We start from the raw sequence: 17,420 nt of genomic DNA on the forward strand, positions 1-17,420 counted from the left end.
TGAACTGCTGTTTACTATGGTCTTTTTTGAAGACCTTTTTTTAAAAATTCATAATACTTGCATTAATTTAGTTTTGCCTATTTACACCAACTATTCATAAGTACTAACCTGGATGTGTTTCTGCTCTCCTAGTGAATTAAAGATCAATGCTTACTTCCGTTTTAGTTTCTTCTGCAGCTAAATTCTGCTCTGCGCTTTCTAGTAAATAACTTGTGCTACGTCGCTGTGGTTTGTGACAGTCAAAAGAGTGACACTTCAGAGTTGGTCATTTTCACATTATTTTTAACAGCAGGGTTTCTTGAAATGTTGCAAAAGTTTCCTTTAAAAAAAAAAAAAAAAAAAAAAAAAGGAGCGCACAGAGTCGTTTTTGGATAAAAACCTCCAGTTGAGGCAGACATTGTGACATTGCTTGTCATCTTGTCATGAGTGCTGTAAAATATAAAGGCATACACAAAGACTGGTGTAGAGTGACAACCCAGCCTACACGCCCATCAAAGTGACAAAAATCAAACTCCGCCACACAAACGTGGGCACGAGTCCTCCACTGCCCCACACCAACATTTCTGCAAATGCTACAAACTGAAGGTGAACTAATACTACATCAAACGGCACCAACTCATTCAAATGTCAGTCACCCCCTATGCTCTGTTGACTCTGTATGCTGGCTCCACCCACTAACAGGGGCAACACTCGGCAGCTTGTAATTACAAGTACCGTTTAGGTGTGTCTGAACGCCGCAGGCAGCTCTGATCTCAGTAGGGATCTCAGACTCTGAAGCCTTCAAAAACAGCGCTGAGTAGTGTGGCAGACAGTAGTATAACAGATGATAGGGATCTGTGTAATTCAATCAGTCTTAATGGGCATGCCTGCAGAGTGAGAAGCACTTTTATCATTACGGTTTGAGACACACCTCTTCATTCAAAAGCAGAAATGTATCTGATGAAGCAACGCGGTCAATGACAGGACACAGCGAGGAACTAAAGCACTGCATCATTATGCAAATGTATTGGACTTTTTTTTTTTTAACTAATCTTTTGTGGCAATCCACCTGGTGACTGACTCCCTGCTGACAGTGATCAGAAATGAGGGTCACATAAAGAACAGCAACCTTTGAGCTCATTTTACCTGAAGCCACTTCAGCAAAAAACCCCGTTTGCTTCCACCTGGGTGCTGTAGGGGAAGGATGACCTGCCAACTATAGCGCACTTGAGCAAAAATAACAATAGTGGCAGTGTGAAATTATGCATTCAAGTGTTTTTTTATCCTTTCATTTGCCTTGTTACGCTGGCTCCTCTCCTGTAAAAGAACAGGTCGAGCAGCACAGCGCGTAACAAAAATACCCCATCTCCAGTTGTTATCGCACAATTGGAGCCAGAGAAAACAGAAAATTATGCATTAATACAAGCCGAGTTGTGTTTCTGAGTGACAGCTGAAAAGAACACCTATATTTGGAATCTGACATTTTGCATAATTACGTTCCTACTGAACCTCAACAAAAACAGACGTGCCCTGACAAAGGTATAACTTGCTTGTGAGTAGACAGGCAGCGTTCCCCAGTGAGCGCAACATCCTAGAATAAATGTATAAATTGGATCTCCGTCTTTGACCTCATCATTTACCCGTGCCTTACCTGTTAAAGTGTTCCCGGTATTCCTTTGCCACCCTCTGCATCAAGGTCTTTAATCTAAAAGCAAATTAGAAGACAGAGAAATACCACACGAGTTGGAGTCTAACCTTTTTTTAGCTGTTGGCTGCAATTTGTGGGCAGATGCAAACAATAATGGTCTTATCTGTATTTGAAAGCCATGCACTTAAGCTCAATTATTGTGGTGAGAGTGGGAGTAATTTATAAGAGTCATGCTTTTTAATTTCAGTGTTCTTTTGTACCTGCCACTCTCCTCTGTGGGGTCCTTCTCATCGATGATTGCAATTGCCACCAGTTTGCCTGAGGTGGAAGACAAGGATTACAAATCAGTCAGACACACAAAAAGGACGGTGAAAAGACAATGGTGGGAGGGTAAGAGGTTCCGGAGGAGATCTAACACCTCTCAATAGGGGAAGAAGAAAGGAAGGGACACGGCGAGCACTTTGCTCATTCATCACTCAAACATTAAGCTAGCTTAGGCTTTCTGCTCGGCTGAATAGGAAACAAGTGGTCACTTTGTGGTGGGAGAGCTATTTCAGTGCCATTCAAAACCCAAACCCACAACAAATAGATCTGCTTAAAAAGCACAACAAAAAACTGTTACACAACTTTAAAGGTTTGTTCTCGGCCTGATATGCTTTGATGCTACACGTCCCTTGCTGCTTGGGTGAGAGTGCCAGCCTGCCCCCTGGTGGTCACTCACGTTGATTAGATGCCAAGAATGAGGTTATATAAAGAAAGTTGCCAGCTTTGCATCAGGAGAAGGAATAATATTTAACATGTATATTCAGTGAAATTATACTGTATATCTAAATAACTTTGATTGCAGATTTTCTGTAACTGCTGGTGGAAACAGAAAATCAGAGAGGAAAAAATGTTAATTTATGGTTCAGTTGGTGTTTTTATTCTTCATGGGAATACAACCTGTGGAAATGTGTATAATTAACTCTGTGCTGTGTTTGAGCATGAGCACAGCAGCATCATTCATCTGTGTATTTCCAGGAAGATTAGATGGATTCTGCACAACTCAAGTTGGAAAAGGACAAATTAAGTTTTACAATAAAATTGCACTACCATGCAAGTATTATTTAGACATTTATGGAGTATTTTTAACAATGTAGCCAATTTAATAATAATTTACTATGGCAAATAAAGCCACTCAAGTGCAGCAGTGTTCAAAACCTCTTTGTTTTTCAATCCTCTACATGTGGCAATTTCACTAGTTACATATGCTGATAAGCATCATAGGCTTCTTATTTTCTATGAAGGTGACAACAAGGTGTAGTAAGTGCAATTATAAAAGTGAGTGCATTCAAGTGATTAATGAGGGATTTCTTCACATAAATATCAAGTCTGCAGATTTAAAAGGAAAACAGTTAATAAATTGACTTTTGGTTCAGAAGCCTTGCGGCTCTTTCCAGAGGATCGGATGTCAAACATCAGATTATCCGAAAGGGTCTGTGGGGTTAATTAAAGAGCTAAAAAGACTAATCCTATGTGAAAGGTGGGTTTTTCACAACCTGGCAACTTAAAAAAGCTGAGCTTGTGACCTACTCATAATTGATCCAGAATGCATTAAATAGATCTAATATTAATAAACGTATTAGTGAAAACTTACAACCGGCACACCCATCGAACATTATATTTACCGTGTTTGCACTGTGTCGTTATTTATTCAACCACTTTTTGAAACCACTGATGTTTCTCAGCCTGCTACCCTCTGGCATCAAAGCCCCTCGTTCTGTGAATTTAGTTGTAATTTTTGACCCACAGATGAAATGAAGAACCACTGGTGTTATTTTCTACAGTTTCGACATCCAATACTTCCAAGCTCTGTGATCATAGGGTTGTTATTATATCTTTTAAACAATCTCCAAGCAAAAAGATCAAAGCATAGAAAAGATATTTTTCATGGCTTACATGTAGACAGAATTTCTGAATCCCTTACTGCTCAAGTCTCAAGTCCTTTAAATTCCAAGATTTTGTAATAATAGCTTTAAAAAAAAGAATTCACATATTCTAAAATGTCGTATTACATTTCTATCAGGTTTCTATTCATGTTTGACCTGCAGAAGTTGTTTATTCACTAGTTCACTGCCTCCATCCAATAACGTGTGAAGCAAGTTGGATTCTAATGGGTTAAATTAGAAAATCTGCAAATTAACCGCACTATGAAAGCGCTTGCTTACTATTTATCTTCTATCCCCAAAGAAAAACCTTCAATGTTTCTTTACACCGCAAAGAAATCCAAACTGCTGCCTTTTAATTTTAAAATCCATGTGTTGCATGTTTTTTTGCTTTCAGTATGCTACCAATATAGGTCTCATGTGCTCTAAATCTTAGCCCATAAATTACAGTTTCAAACTTTTCAATGGTTTGGTCACACTGGGGCTGTCGCGGGTACCAAGTTCTGTGTCAGTGTGACTTACGATGTGTTGGAGCAGGGATTTTACAGCATGAAATGTCACTCCTACAGCTCTGCTGAGCCCAAGAGCGTGAAATCTGATGCTTTGTTGAAAAGGCTTCAAAGACAAGGCTAGCAAATTCACAGATACACATCAAACTTAACAATGTAGCCTTTAATCAGTTACAGTGTTTATCCAATTAAGATGCTATGGAGACCGTGTTATATGCAGAACTGTTAAAACTAACTGGAAAGCCTGCTATATGGATGGGCCAGAAACTAAAACTGCACACAGTAACACATTTAAGCAACATTCAACTGTTGAGCATCACTGATCTCAGCAACATCAGCATAAAGGAGGAAAACACTGTATCTAATATTAGAAAGCACAGCTTTCTCTGCACAGACCATCAATTTACTGCCGTTTAAGAGGCAGTTTGTATTTCACTCTTGAGCTTAAATTTCCTTTTAGAGGAGAAGTGTATGTACATTTAAACAAGCAGAACATGGGCTATATCTGGAGGGAAGGGATACTCTTTGCTACCTTAGCCCTGGATATTTTTACTGGATTTTTTAAAAACAGCAGCTCTATGTTGTTTGATTCTTAAATATAAAGTTGTTAAGTGGAAGACATGTTTAGAGATTCTAAAATATTAAGGGGTTTTACAATGTAATAAAATGAGGCAGGCAGTCTGAGCAAAGCCATGTATAAAGTGCTGATGCAGTTCAAATGATATAAGCTGGTATTCAATCTGTAATCACTTTGGTTCCACAGTCATAAAGATTAAAAAGGACACACACATAAAAAAAACACATTAAAAGTCCCACATCTTAGGCTCACAATTAACAAAATACAGCCCTTTAAAAAACAGTCATTCTGCAGAAAATTGATCTGTATCTATTCTGATAATAAAGCAAAGACATAAAATGTCCCAGTGCTGGGTTTTTTAAAGTGATCATTGGCTGCATGTCTTGTTTTCCATGAAAGGAAACTGAATATTTTGAGGTTTTCGGTTCATTCTTCTATTTCTCAGTGAAATTTCAGCAATTAATCTACTAACCAAAAAAACAAATGAAACTAGACCCAGAAACTCACGATTCCATACATTTTGAAGCAGGATATTACAGTACTGTGCAAAAGTCTTGAGCCACCTGTCATTTTTGTAAACTTTGCTTCTAAGGAGCAAGACTTTCTCCAAATCAGTTTTAAAGTCCTCTCATGCAATAGTTCTTCAGGTTTTCTGATTATTATTGTTACGTCCCTCTGCAGCCTCTAATCTGCTCAGTGCGTTCAGCTGGTGCTAATTGGCCACACCTAGTCAGGTGTGGATAAAAGCATACCTGAGGCAAGCTTCCCAGGGAGCTCACTAGTCTTTGCCCTGGTGGCACCAGCCATTTTAGCCAACCTGATAGTCCATTTTAAGATAAAACCTCTTTTCACCTACACGCTGGTATTCGTCTCCTTTGTTATGTTGCGGCTTTTGAGCCGGGTCGTAACATAAGTGGGGGCTCGTCCGGGATATTTGGACATTTTAATGGAGACTGAATGTCAGTTTGTTTTGCTTTTAAGTGGGTGAGTGATGGTGTTCACTGTAATTGAGCAAACTCCCTTTTAGTAAGTGTGTTTCAGCTGGGTGGCTGTGCTGCCCTTCCAGCGAAGCACTTGTTTGTTGTTTTGCCTTGTTGTTTTAATTTGTGTTTGGTGGCTATCCTGGATGGGGGTACGCTTCAGAGTTTGGTAGGAGACTATATTTCTGGTCTGCTGCCTGCTCTCGAGCTCGCGTTTAAAGTTGCCTCGAGCCTGGTACACCACTGAAGACTAGGGTAGGTAAAGTTAGGGTTTTGTTGTTGTTGTTTTTTGTTGGTTTTTTTTAGTGTTTTAGGCTGGGAGTTGCACATAGTAAATCAGTGGCCCCAAACTTGGTAGGGGGTTTGAGACCATTCATGATTATGGTCTGTAGCTGAGGCAGGTAGGCTGTTTTTAAGTTGGCATTGAGTGTACACCATGTGTGTGCATATGTCAGTGTTGATGGATGCTAATGAGATCCTCATGAGGTGAGTGTTTTGTGCTGTGACCTTTAGTGTTGTGGGGAATATGGCTATTTTGTTGGATCACTTTCGAGTGTTGTTGGCCAGGTGATGGCAATAACACTGTGGGGTGCTGAGCCACCCTTGATGTGATCATTGTGTGGCCATAGCTCTCCATTTTGTGGTTGGTCACTAGTGTGCTTGATTTACTGAACTTTGTGGATTAAGTAACTTGTTGTGGTATAGGGCCACTGTATGTGACTGTTTGTGTGGTGGAGACAACAGATCACTTAGTTGTGATTATTTGTTGCTACTTTTGGTTTTGTGTTGTAGCAGATCAGGTAATCATTTTGGGTTTGTGACTGTGCTCCTTCGTGTTGGTCACATGTTACTTTTTGTGTGTTCAGTGTGGCAACTTCAAATCCTCATGCCCATCCATGCTTAGAGATGCCAACTATAATGTGAACACTGTGCTTCTGTTAGCTGTAACTTTTATTTCAGGTTTGTGGGTCAAGGACCTGAAGGCTTCAGAGGGGCTTTTAATAAATTTAGGGGTCTTAAAGGAACCCTTTTAAGGGAGGAGGTATTACGTCCCTCTGCAGCCTCTAATCTGCTCAGCTCAGCTGGTGCTAATTGGCCACACCTAATCAGGTGTGGATAAAAGCATACCTGAGGCAAGCTTCCCAGGGAGCTCACTAGTCTTTGCCTTGGTGGCACCAGCCATTTTAGCCATTTTAAGTCCATTTTAAGATAAAACCTCTTTTCACCTACACGCTGGTATTAGTCTCCTTTTTTATGTTGCAGCTTTTGAGCCGGGTCGTAACAATTATTCAGAGGAATGATTGTTTGTTAAGCTCAAAGCCCTAACATATAAATAATTCAGGCATAAAAAGGCCACCTAACTCAAGGGTCTACATATGACAGTTAACTTGGCAGGGAATCTTAACTGTATTTTCATTATCTTCACAGGTTTCAATAGATCACTGCATCTATTTCTCATTTTCTTAGCAAAATCTAAAGAAATTAGGGGTGGCTCAAGCCTTTTGGACAGTATTCTATTATAAACCCTAACTAAAGTAAAAACAATGTGCAAAGGAAAATGAAATTCAGGAATAAATACGTTATATATTGAAAAAGAGCATACGCCACCTGTTTCCCCCAGCTCATACAACGTAAAGCCATCAATCTGAAGGTATCCTTGGAAGCGCTCCTTGTTCACCCACAATGATAAGCTACTGTCCTCGTACTCTGCAACACAGACAGGTAAAATCTTTCAGAAACAGAAGCACAGAGCTAATCAATATTCAGCCCAAAGACTGCCTATAATAAAAAGGGAAAGCAGAAGAGTGTATTGATGGCTGGAATGTAAGAAGATCAGCGTTTGCCACCTGTATGCATTCTTGGGGAACAAAGAGCAAGACAGAAGCTGAGCAGTCATAGCCATAGGTCAGATAAACAATGACCAGAAACTGTTTTGACAGCCAGCTGCCTCTGGCTTAACAGTCAGGCAGGGTATTCAAGATCTGAAGCAGCACAATGATCTATGACTCAGAGCGAACAGATTGGCAATCGATGGAGATGTAAACAATCAAACGCAACAGATGGCCAAGTCATAAATCAAATAACAGTTTGTTTAGCCTTGACTGTTCACAGTCACATTTCCAGATTAATTACTATTTATCAAATAGATGGCTGTCAAGAACATTAAGAGGAAAAATACTGTAATTTTCATTCACAATTGATGCCTTTTCCCCCAAAATGCTGGCTAACCTGACCTAATTTTAACAGCTAAGGAAAGAAAAACATCACATTTGGTTTGTAAATGATTCTGCAACCATACATTTATTTTTAAAAAATCTGGAGCAAATGTATAATTCAACAGATGCAACAAGAGAAGAAAAAAAAAATAAACAAAGACAGAAAAATAAAAAATTACTTCCTGAATGCGAGCCACATGTTGTTGCTCCTCTAACATCTGGAGGCAACACGCAAACAGGAAGCAGAGAATGTCCCTGGAGGGTATAAATAGGGTGTAACGAAGCTGCTTAAACAACACCGTTTTCTCCAGCTGAGAGGCTACAGGACGCTCATAATTGATGTCAAATGTAGCCGGGACCTTATTATGACACGTTAATAAGTTACCGTGACCTTTCGCTACCATCATAGTAATTACAAGAACACTGATGACTTTTAACATGATTCTCATCCTGCAGGGCTCCAAGTGAGCTGGAAGCATAATACTAAACATGACAAGCTAAAACCTGGAACACACTTTTAAACCCCCCCCCCCCAAGGTCGTAGCTTACAGTAGTATTAGAAACTATTCCTCAGTGATTATACTGTGCAAAGGGAGCGGAGCCTTGCTGTTAAGACTGCTGAGTCAGTGGATAGGGCAGACATTCCAGAGTTCTTTCCACAGATGTTCTGGCTTTACAGACAGCATGCAGCTTCCCAACTTTACCCCAGAAGCAAAAGAAAGCTCGGAGGCCCCATACTGGGGTTGTACAGCCTGATCCACCTCTACACCGACTGAACCTGCTTCACCTTGAAACAAATTAGAACTGCTTTCTTCCCGGGCGCCACCCTCACAATCTCCATACTGCCCTACAGGAGCCCTTCAGCCCAGAGTTCACACAGTGGGAGGTGAGAGAGAAAGATGAGGGGGAATATAAACAGACAGTGGGTGGAGTGAGGATGATCCAGTGTCAGAGTTTGGAGCAGAGGGAGGAGGCAGCTCTGACACATTTCAAGGATGAAGGTTAATGGCACAGAAGACCTCCAAGACAATGCAAAAAGTGTAGAAACAGAACCACAGGGGGAAACGCATAGAGAGGGGAGGAAGCTGCTTCATAAAGATAACTCAGACAGCGTACGATCCAGGAGAATGACGTGTTGAAATGTGACACAAAGCTCGGTGTAATGATGGGTAATTTGCTATTATAAAAAAAGAACACATAAGGTTTAACAAAGAAGATGCTTTGGCTCAACTGCTAAAAGGAAATAGGAATACAACAACAAATAAAGAGTGTGATATAAAAATATTTTATGTATTGCTCAGTTATAGGATCGGGTAAAGATAAAGAAAAAAAATGATGCTGTCAGTAGCTAGCAGCTCATATTCATGTAAGGTAATGCTTGAGCAATCAAATCAAACAAAGCTATATCGGTTATAGTTAGTTATATTATTTATAGTGAAGAAGAAGCCACTGTTGGTGACAAATGCCACATGAATAAAAAAATATAGAAAAGTGGACAAGAGCCATGTAGTAAGTAGACTTACTACTAAAGTAAATTCACTGAAGTACTTCACTGTATTCCTACTTTAATTACTCCACTGTAATTTGCATGCAACTGCAGAATGTGGAACCCCGACTTACGAATACCCCATTTAACGAAAAATTCAAGTTATGTAGGCACTTAACGGCAATATTTCTGCCCGTGTTACGGCAACATGCCCGCATAACGAAATCCGCTGGCTCTGATTGGCTGAGCCCAGAATGCCTACAATGCCTTCCGGATCATGTGACAACCCCCTTGGCTTTCGTACTTGCGCTTCGCTATTCCACTTAAACGGTGTATTGTTGTTGCAGTTAGCAATTAGCCAATAGCCTATCGGTCACTCAAAAGGTGCGATGGGTGCTTCGACTTAAGAAAATTTTTGACTTACGAAAGACCCTTGGGAACGAATTAATTTCGTAAGTCGGGGTTCCACTCTACATTATGTACTTATAGCTCAGCAATAAATTAGTAATTAAACATTACACCAGCAGCTGGAACAATAATTTGATCATTTTGACCTAATAATTTGACAATAATTAAACATTTGACTTATGTTAATCATGTCTAAATACTTTTGTCCACTTTCCAAAAACAATTATCCAAAATAAGATCGTGAAATCCACGGTCACAATTTACATGCAGCATCTCTGCCTTTTTTGCACTTCATACCCCATCTCCCACCCACCACTCCTCTGTCCAAACAAAGTAAAAACAACAACCAGTTTCCATCAATGTCATTCACGCTGACCTTGCCAACACTGCAGATTGCAATAACCAGTGAAATGAAGGCTGACCGTGTGCGCTGTACCAAAATGTCATCATTGTGTTATCACCTGTTTAAGTGTGATCTTTTCTGTCATCACATTCACAAACTGTTAATCATCCTGTCATTTACATGATCCCAATAAACATATGCAAACACATTCAGCCTCACAGCTGGCAGCATTATGAATGTTTCCATACAAGGAGTGGAAAGGCCAAACCATTAACCACTGAGTCAGATTAACAGGAAGCCTTATGTGGAGCTCTGAGCATTAGGAGGACTCAAAGACCCAAAAACGTGTCTAAAGACTGTTGGCAAGTGAAACAGTTACAAATGCCATACTGTGCATGCTGACATATATGCTAATTATATTTTTCTGCTTTCTTACATGTTGCCCAGTAGCTTTCAATGCAGCTACACAATGATCAAAACCACTTGGCCTTTTAAGCACAATAGCAGAGCAGACCTGTATAACTGTATGAAACAGAGGATTTGGATAATTAAATATGTATGAGCTTCTGTGTTCTACTATATCTTAACAGTGCTCTTCAAAGGGGATGCCGCTATTTGTGATGCGCACTAAAGCAATCAAAGCTAAACAATAACATGTCAAATATCATTTTACACAAAGCGAGAGCTTGTGTTTGGACAGTGTGGTTGTGCTCAGTGGGACCCGTTCTTTAAAAACAAGAGTGCACAGCAAGAACAGCAAGTGTGCAGTGAATTTCTAATGAGTACTTTGAATCTGTGTATTCGGAAAATACATATGAAAGCAAATAGTTGGCGGGGGGGCATGATCAAAGTCGTTAGAATATCTTGGCAGCTGTCGGCCTCTAAAGCTAGAAGATAAACAACAATGCAGCAAAAAAAGAACGTGTTAGTTTCACAGTATAATACTCACACGCTTGACTAAACGTCACAGCCTGCCATAAAACAGTGTCACTAGGTGCCTATGCAAATGGGCTCATAAGTTTAGCCATATAAAATTTTCTGACTGAACACCATGCAAAGTGAGGGCAACAGCAAACCATATGAGGTGTGGTTGACTCATTTATTCCTTCATCCAACATTTAGCCAGAAGACCTTCAGGGAGACTAGAAGCATACTACAGCAGATGGACAGAAAGCCGAGGCTGAAGGCTATAAGTCTTTAAAAAAGCGAGGCAAACCACTTTCTTAAATTTCTCTTTTGCTATCACTTGAGGTAAGTGTCTAATGCTTAATGACTCAGTTTCTGTGTTACTATACTAAATAATCAAAGTTTTTTTCTTCTGCAGTTTCCGAACGACTGAAAAGGACAAAGAAAGGAAGGACACAACCATGTCATTTTGCCATGCTGCTCCTCTCCTCAGTCCTTGACAAGTTTAACACACCGTCACCATGGCAATGCTACAGATTCATCACATCCTCCGTATCAGAGTCCTAGAGGACTCTGCAGAGTGTGGAGTTTTTGTGGTTAACATCTACTGTGGCGAGCCTCTTCTGCTGAGATTCTGGTGCGTGAAGCCCGCCTTCCGAAATGGTCAGGTGGAGCAGATGGATGCAAACGCACAGACCGCAACGCAGATGGATTTTGTTCTCCGGGTCACACACCGTGCGCCTGACCTCCCTAACAGCCACTACTGGGGTCCGTTTGTGTTGTCGCTGTGCCTCGACGCTCTTCGCTTCCGGTTCCGCCTGCCAACTCAGGCCCAAAGCGGCAGAGAAATACAAGAGATCATGGAGGAATGCGGTGAACTCATGTTACTGCGCTGAAAGCTTTCAATTATGACCTGAAAAAGCAGATCCTCTAAAGCTTTTACGCATCGCAAATGTGATTTTCTTTTTTGTCTGCTTTGACTCGATGGCTGATGCAGCGATTCACCTCTTGGCTTTGACTGTATACACACTACCAGCTCTGCGCTCTTCTTTGGTCGAATCTGCGGTCTCGCACGCCCACTCAAGCCAGTTCATCCACCCTGGCCTGCTATGTATGTCCGCCCAGAGACAAACTGCCACAACATCACTGGCCTAACCACACACACAATAGTGGGCAGAGCCTGGGGTGCTTTATGATGGGCCAGGCACACCATAACTCAGTGTGGTGAGGATGAAAGAGCAGCGGCAGGAACGGGAAAACTACATGAAGACAGCTCTGGTTACAAAGTTTATGTGAGAGGCGAGAAGGAGGAGGGAATAGCAGGCGGGAGCAGGAGACAGCATGGCACCCTACTGCCCTCTAGTTAAGCTATTAAACTAAACCAATTGAAAAAAACAAGACAACAGTAGTGGACAAAGCCTAAAGCAAATAAAATACTTACCATCATAGGTAAAGTAGCCTCCATCTTTAAAGACTACGACAGCAGGAAGCTCTGGCAAAGATACTGACTGTTGAAAACACAAAAACACCACTTTAGACAAAGATCCATAAATCATATAAAATATGTGAAAAACTCTTTGTACTGGGAAAAAAAAACATCAGAGCTTGTAACGTGTGCAATCCCAGGGCAAGAGACATGCTCAAAGAATCTAAATACATTATCTCAAACTAAGAAAATATAACTGCATGTGTCATTCCCAAGTGCATTAATGACATGTTTGTGAGTGTATCTTTGTGAAATTAATTTCATACTTTCTAAAGACGAAAGATGATCGCCTATTCAAAGCATTACCTCTGGCAAGGCTTCCTCTGAAGCAGAGAAGAAGTAAGTATAGACGATGAGCTCAGAGGCAGCGTCGTTGTACTTCTCCTGCAATAGCAAAAAAAGAAGGAAAAAAAAAAAAAGGCTTTCGGTATTCAAAGATTGTAAATTATCACTTGAAGGTATTGCATAGAATTAATTCTTTCTTATATTATGTCAATGCTGCAGCATAGCATTGCCCCTATGATGCAGACTTTTGTGTGGTTGCTAAAGAATAAAAGAATGAAAGTGTATTGATGTATGTTGCTTACTTTGAGAGGAGAATCCCCACCAACATACACAAAAAGCACATCGTGCCGTTTCATCATGTGCTCAAACATCTGCTTGCTGGGAAGGGCTCGGACGGCTGGTCTGATGGAATAAAGAACAAACAAACAAACAAACAAACAAACAAACAAACAAACAAAACATAGACAGGAGTTCATTTTGATAAGTATTTAAACCTCACAGAGTACAACAGTGATGTGTAACGTCCTAATCTTGGTTTCTGTGCTGCTAGCACCACCCAGTGGCAGTTCAAAAAACCACTGCAGTCCTCAACCCGTCTCCGAGCCAAGCTTTTGATCAGCCCCTCTGTCACGGATCTAGTTTGATTTCCCTCAAGGAGGGGAGAACTCTGTCAGGCTCACTTGATACAGTGGTTTAAAGTGGAGCATCAGAGGCAGAAATCCATTGAGCTATGAAACAAATATGGCCTGGGTTGATAAGCTGCCTTAGATGGTTTTCATTTAGCTTGGCATGTCTTCCTGTGAAATAAGGGAAGTTCTACTCGGCTCTCAGTTTCTCCTCATGTTGATTTCCAAGTGTTGTTTGAACCCTGTAACTTACCCTGCCACCCTGTTGGCAAACTCTACAATATCATCTTTTGTCCTCGGTCCCTTGTAATTGTAGGCAAGATCACCCTTTAACCTGAAAATAATAAGAAAAAATAGTGAAAGACTGAATATTTCATTGAAAACCCATTCAACACCTTTCACTGTTTTGTGCCAACAGAATGACACCGCTTGCATATTTATGTGAAACTGAATAAAACGGGAATTAACTGCTTGGCAGTCATGCATTCAGGATTTGTATGAAAAAAGAATATTATGCAAGAGGTGTACGTCGAACTAAATTTTCTGATTGGACCGCTCTTTTGACATTTTAGAGTAGATTATTTTTGCTGTTTAAGCAACACAAATATTTTTTTCCTTCTACTGGTTCTTCCTCATTTTATATAGCAGGTGCCAATTTTTTGTATGCTTTTCTAATGTAGTGTTGGACCCACCTTTGCCCACTTAAAAAAATCCTAAATTAATTGGTGGCATAGATTCAGTATAATATTGGAAACATTCCTTACAGATTGTTTACCATGTTCATATAAAACCAGTACACGATGCTACAGAATTGCTGGCTGTACGGCTCTCCCTTTCAACCTCATCCCAAAGGGGGTTTTGGTCGAGAGCCGAGGCGAATGGAACATACAAAACCCGCTGGCATGTCGATGGAACCGGCTTCAGATCATGTGTGCTTTGTGAAATGGCGCCTTACCCTGCTGGCAGTGGCTATCAAGAGATGCACACGGTCAGCAACAATACTCGGCAATGGCATTCGAATGATGTTCAGTTGGTATTAAGGGCCTTAATATGCGCCAGGGAAAAGCATTCCCCACGCAATTTTACCACTAACCCAGCCTGAAGCGTTGACACAAGGCAGCTGGATGCCAAATCGTGACCCTACCATCTGCGCATTACAGCAGAAATCTAAAGTCATCGTACCAAGACATGCTTTTCCACACTTCAGTTTTGGTGAGTCACAGGGAGTGAAGCCTGGTTTGGTCTGGCCAATCAAGTTTCAGCGTGTTACGCATACTGAGATACTGATCTGCAAAGCAATCATGCTCAAAATAGTTGCAGTCACTTTTCTTTTTTGGGGGGAGGGCCTTAACCAATCAAGCAGTTCTCCTCTGACCTCTGTCATTGACAAGAACAGCCCATCACTGGATGTTTTTGTTTTTTATATCTAATTTTGTAAACTATGGAGACAGCTATTGTAAGTTAACAGGAGTTAGCAATTTTTGAGAAACCATCGCAATAAGCAGTTTTATAAATCCCTTTCATGTTATAGGTGTCTCATATGTTATACATTGAATATAAGATATGTGGTATATGATGTGAAAAGAAAACAAATTGAAAACCTGGAATTTAATGCCAGATTAAGCCTTTCTTTTACAGACGTTTCCATCATAATTTTGAAACTCTGCCCATGTTTTATATTAACATCATACCTTTACATATGAAATGAATGCCTTTAACAATAAAAAGCAAATTATCTCACTTAAAAGTCTGTGACCAACATCTGAACTTAAAAACAACAACCTGTCATACAAACAGCATGTTCTGGTGAAACAGCACCTACCAGGAAAACCCTGTTCACCGCAAAGGTCAACTTAATCTAAATCATTACACCTCCAATAGGGGAAAAAAAAAAGACAAATGACTTTACCTAATTGAGTTCCAGCCGAGAAAACTGCTCGAGTCGAGCTCTTACAACAAGCAAAATGCATTAAGGATTGCTAAGGTTGCATCAGCCCACGGCGCTTAATGAACTCAGGGGGAAACAGAACTCTAAATCAAGTCTCCTTCTGTCACCAAGGGAGGTATCTCGTGTTCTTCGATGGATGTTTCATCACTTGCTTGGTTTAATGTTATGAACCCTGCAGTGATCTTGTGGCACTTTTCCAAATGAGCTTGATGAAACTAAATGGGGAGCCCATTATGTTAGTGTGCTGATAAATGATTCAGCTTCATATAAATGGAGGGAACTCTGCTAAGTTGCAAGATCATTTATCTCATGTCAACATGAGCCCTGCCGTTAAGCAGCTGGTGTCTACCTAAATTCATTCATTTTATAATAAAAAAAATGGCACTTGAATTTTAAGAAATGATTTGAAATAAATTAAATGGAAAGTATGCGCTAAAACATTTGGACAACTGCATTTGTAGTTTCACAGGTACACTCAGATATACTGTAAGAAAGGCATACGAGTGAAATCAAGAAGCTATTGCTAATTCCAATGATTAAAGGGAGTTTTGCACAATCATCCCACAAGAAATGTGTAATTAACAGCACTCTGAAGTGCCAAACTAATATAATTTTTTTTCAAAATGTGTGAACTGACTTTGTTACTTGGTTATGCCTTAAGGAGAAAGCAACAACACCTTATTCCCTCTTGAATAATTTATCTAAGGGCATCTCCAAAGGCAAGGCAACAAGGGAAAAAGCATCTTTATAATGACACAAAATACACGCAGGTACACTTAGATACAGGAGGTTACAGTGGGGGTGGGGTGGCTGAAGCAATAGCTAGAGTATAAAATATAAATAATGCAACAGCCACATAACAAATTACAGTCCAAAATTACTACATGTTGGTGAAAAAAAACGCTCCTCTGATTAAATAGTGAAAGGAAAATTACTGAAGCTTCACAAAGACAGTGTTACCTGCAAAACAACTTTAATGGAATAATTAAATATTGTGTTCAAATTTAATTAACCTTTTAATAGCATATTACTTTTTCTAAGCGCTCAAGTATAATAACTTGTTTTTAAAAAACTGCTTGGTATTACTTCCCATAAAGTCTATAATGAGTGTGGGATATATTCAAATCATTTAACTTCATCTTGCATCTATACCAAACTAAAGAGTGGTACTTACAGTTTTATTGTGGGGTAACCACGAACACCAAACTCTGATGCCATTCCTGCAACACAGAAAACAATACAAATCATACTTGCTTTTTTTGAAAGGCTTAATCTCCACATCTTGAAAGACGTCTCTCTCTTTGAAAGATTTTAATACCCTCTTGTAATCGTCTTAAAGGATTCAAATGCTCTCCTAATTTAATCTCAATGCAAAAATTAAGTATATCTCTCTGAAGCATTACAGATTCAAAAAGAAAGATGCTTTCCTGTGGCTGGAGAATACGTGTCCATAGATTAATCTTGCAGTTAGCAGCTGCTTAATAAGACACAGAACTGTTGCATTTGTAGAGGTATAATTTTTACTCTAACACACTTGTAATATTGCTGTACCAACATCCCTACACGTCACACAAATGTCACAGTAACTGGCATTAATACTCTAATGTTTATATTGAAAGCATCATGATGTTGAACAACATGGTCCATTACAGAGAAATGTTGTCTCTAGCACATAAAGTAATCACCTGGGGGCACGCAAGCTCCAGGGGAAGACATTAAACTGCTACATGATTTACTCACCAGAGTAAGCCGTAGCATCCATCTTTCCCACACGAACCGGCGACCCTGAGCTCTTCAGCTCAGCTCCTACCTCATGCCATATTGGCTCTAGTTTTTTACAATAGCCGCACCACGGAGCATAGAACTGAAAGAGACCACAAGAATTTAAAAAAAGCATTCTTTAGATCATGTACAACCTACTGTGAAGTCTTTCATATAATCATAAACTATATTAATAGCGACCTTAATATTGCGCTGTCAAGATTCACCCCATTGTTGAAAGGACAAACACAGCTGAGTTAAAGCATTATTGGTAATTAACAGCAGATAAAAAAGGAAGAACAATTGCAGTTGTTTAATTTTAAGCTAAGCTTGAAAT

The 17,420-nt window shown here is 40.0% G+C and overlaps 1 protein-coding gene across 1 annotated transcript in view; it reads right to left on the reverse strand.

Moving 5' to 3' along the window:
* The window catches only part of tmx3b (thioredoxin related transmembrane protein 3b), a 36,302-nt gene that overhangs the window by 14,988 nt on the left and 3,894 nt on the right, over positions 1–17,420 (reverse strand). Inside the window, exons 4-12 of the mRNA XM_085286848.1 lie at positions 17,063–17,186; positions 16,497–16,542; positions 13,628–13,708; positions 13,051–13,150; positions 12,770–12,847; positions 12,419–12,485; positions 7,227–7,325; positions 1,888–1,945; positions 1,631–1,684 (exon numbers count right to left, since the gene is read on the reverse strand). Of these exons, the coding sequence (XP_085142974.1) occupies positions 1,631–1,684; positions 1,888–1,945; positions 7,227–7,325; positions 12,419–12,485; positions 12,770–12,847; positions 13,051–13,150; positions 13,628–13,708; positions 16,497–16,542; positions 17,063–17,186 (707 nt within the window). The remainder of the gene's footprint in view (positions 1–1,630; positions 1,685–1,887; positions 1,946–7,226; positions 7,326–12,418; positions 12,486–12,769; positions 12,848–13,050; positions 13,151–13,627; positions 13,709–16,496; positions 16,543–17,062; positions 17,187–17,420) is intronic.

Source organism: Mchenga conophoros, linkage group LG9 (genome assembly GCF_057382185.1).
Source record: "Mchenga conophoros isolate Kocher_MC1m ecotype Shallow Benthic linkage group LG9, M_conophoros_male_GT1.1, whole genome shotgun sequence".
Lineage (NCBI taxonomy): Eukaryota > Metazoa > Chordata > Actinopteri > Cichliformes > Cichlidae > Mchenga > Mchenga conophoros.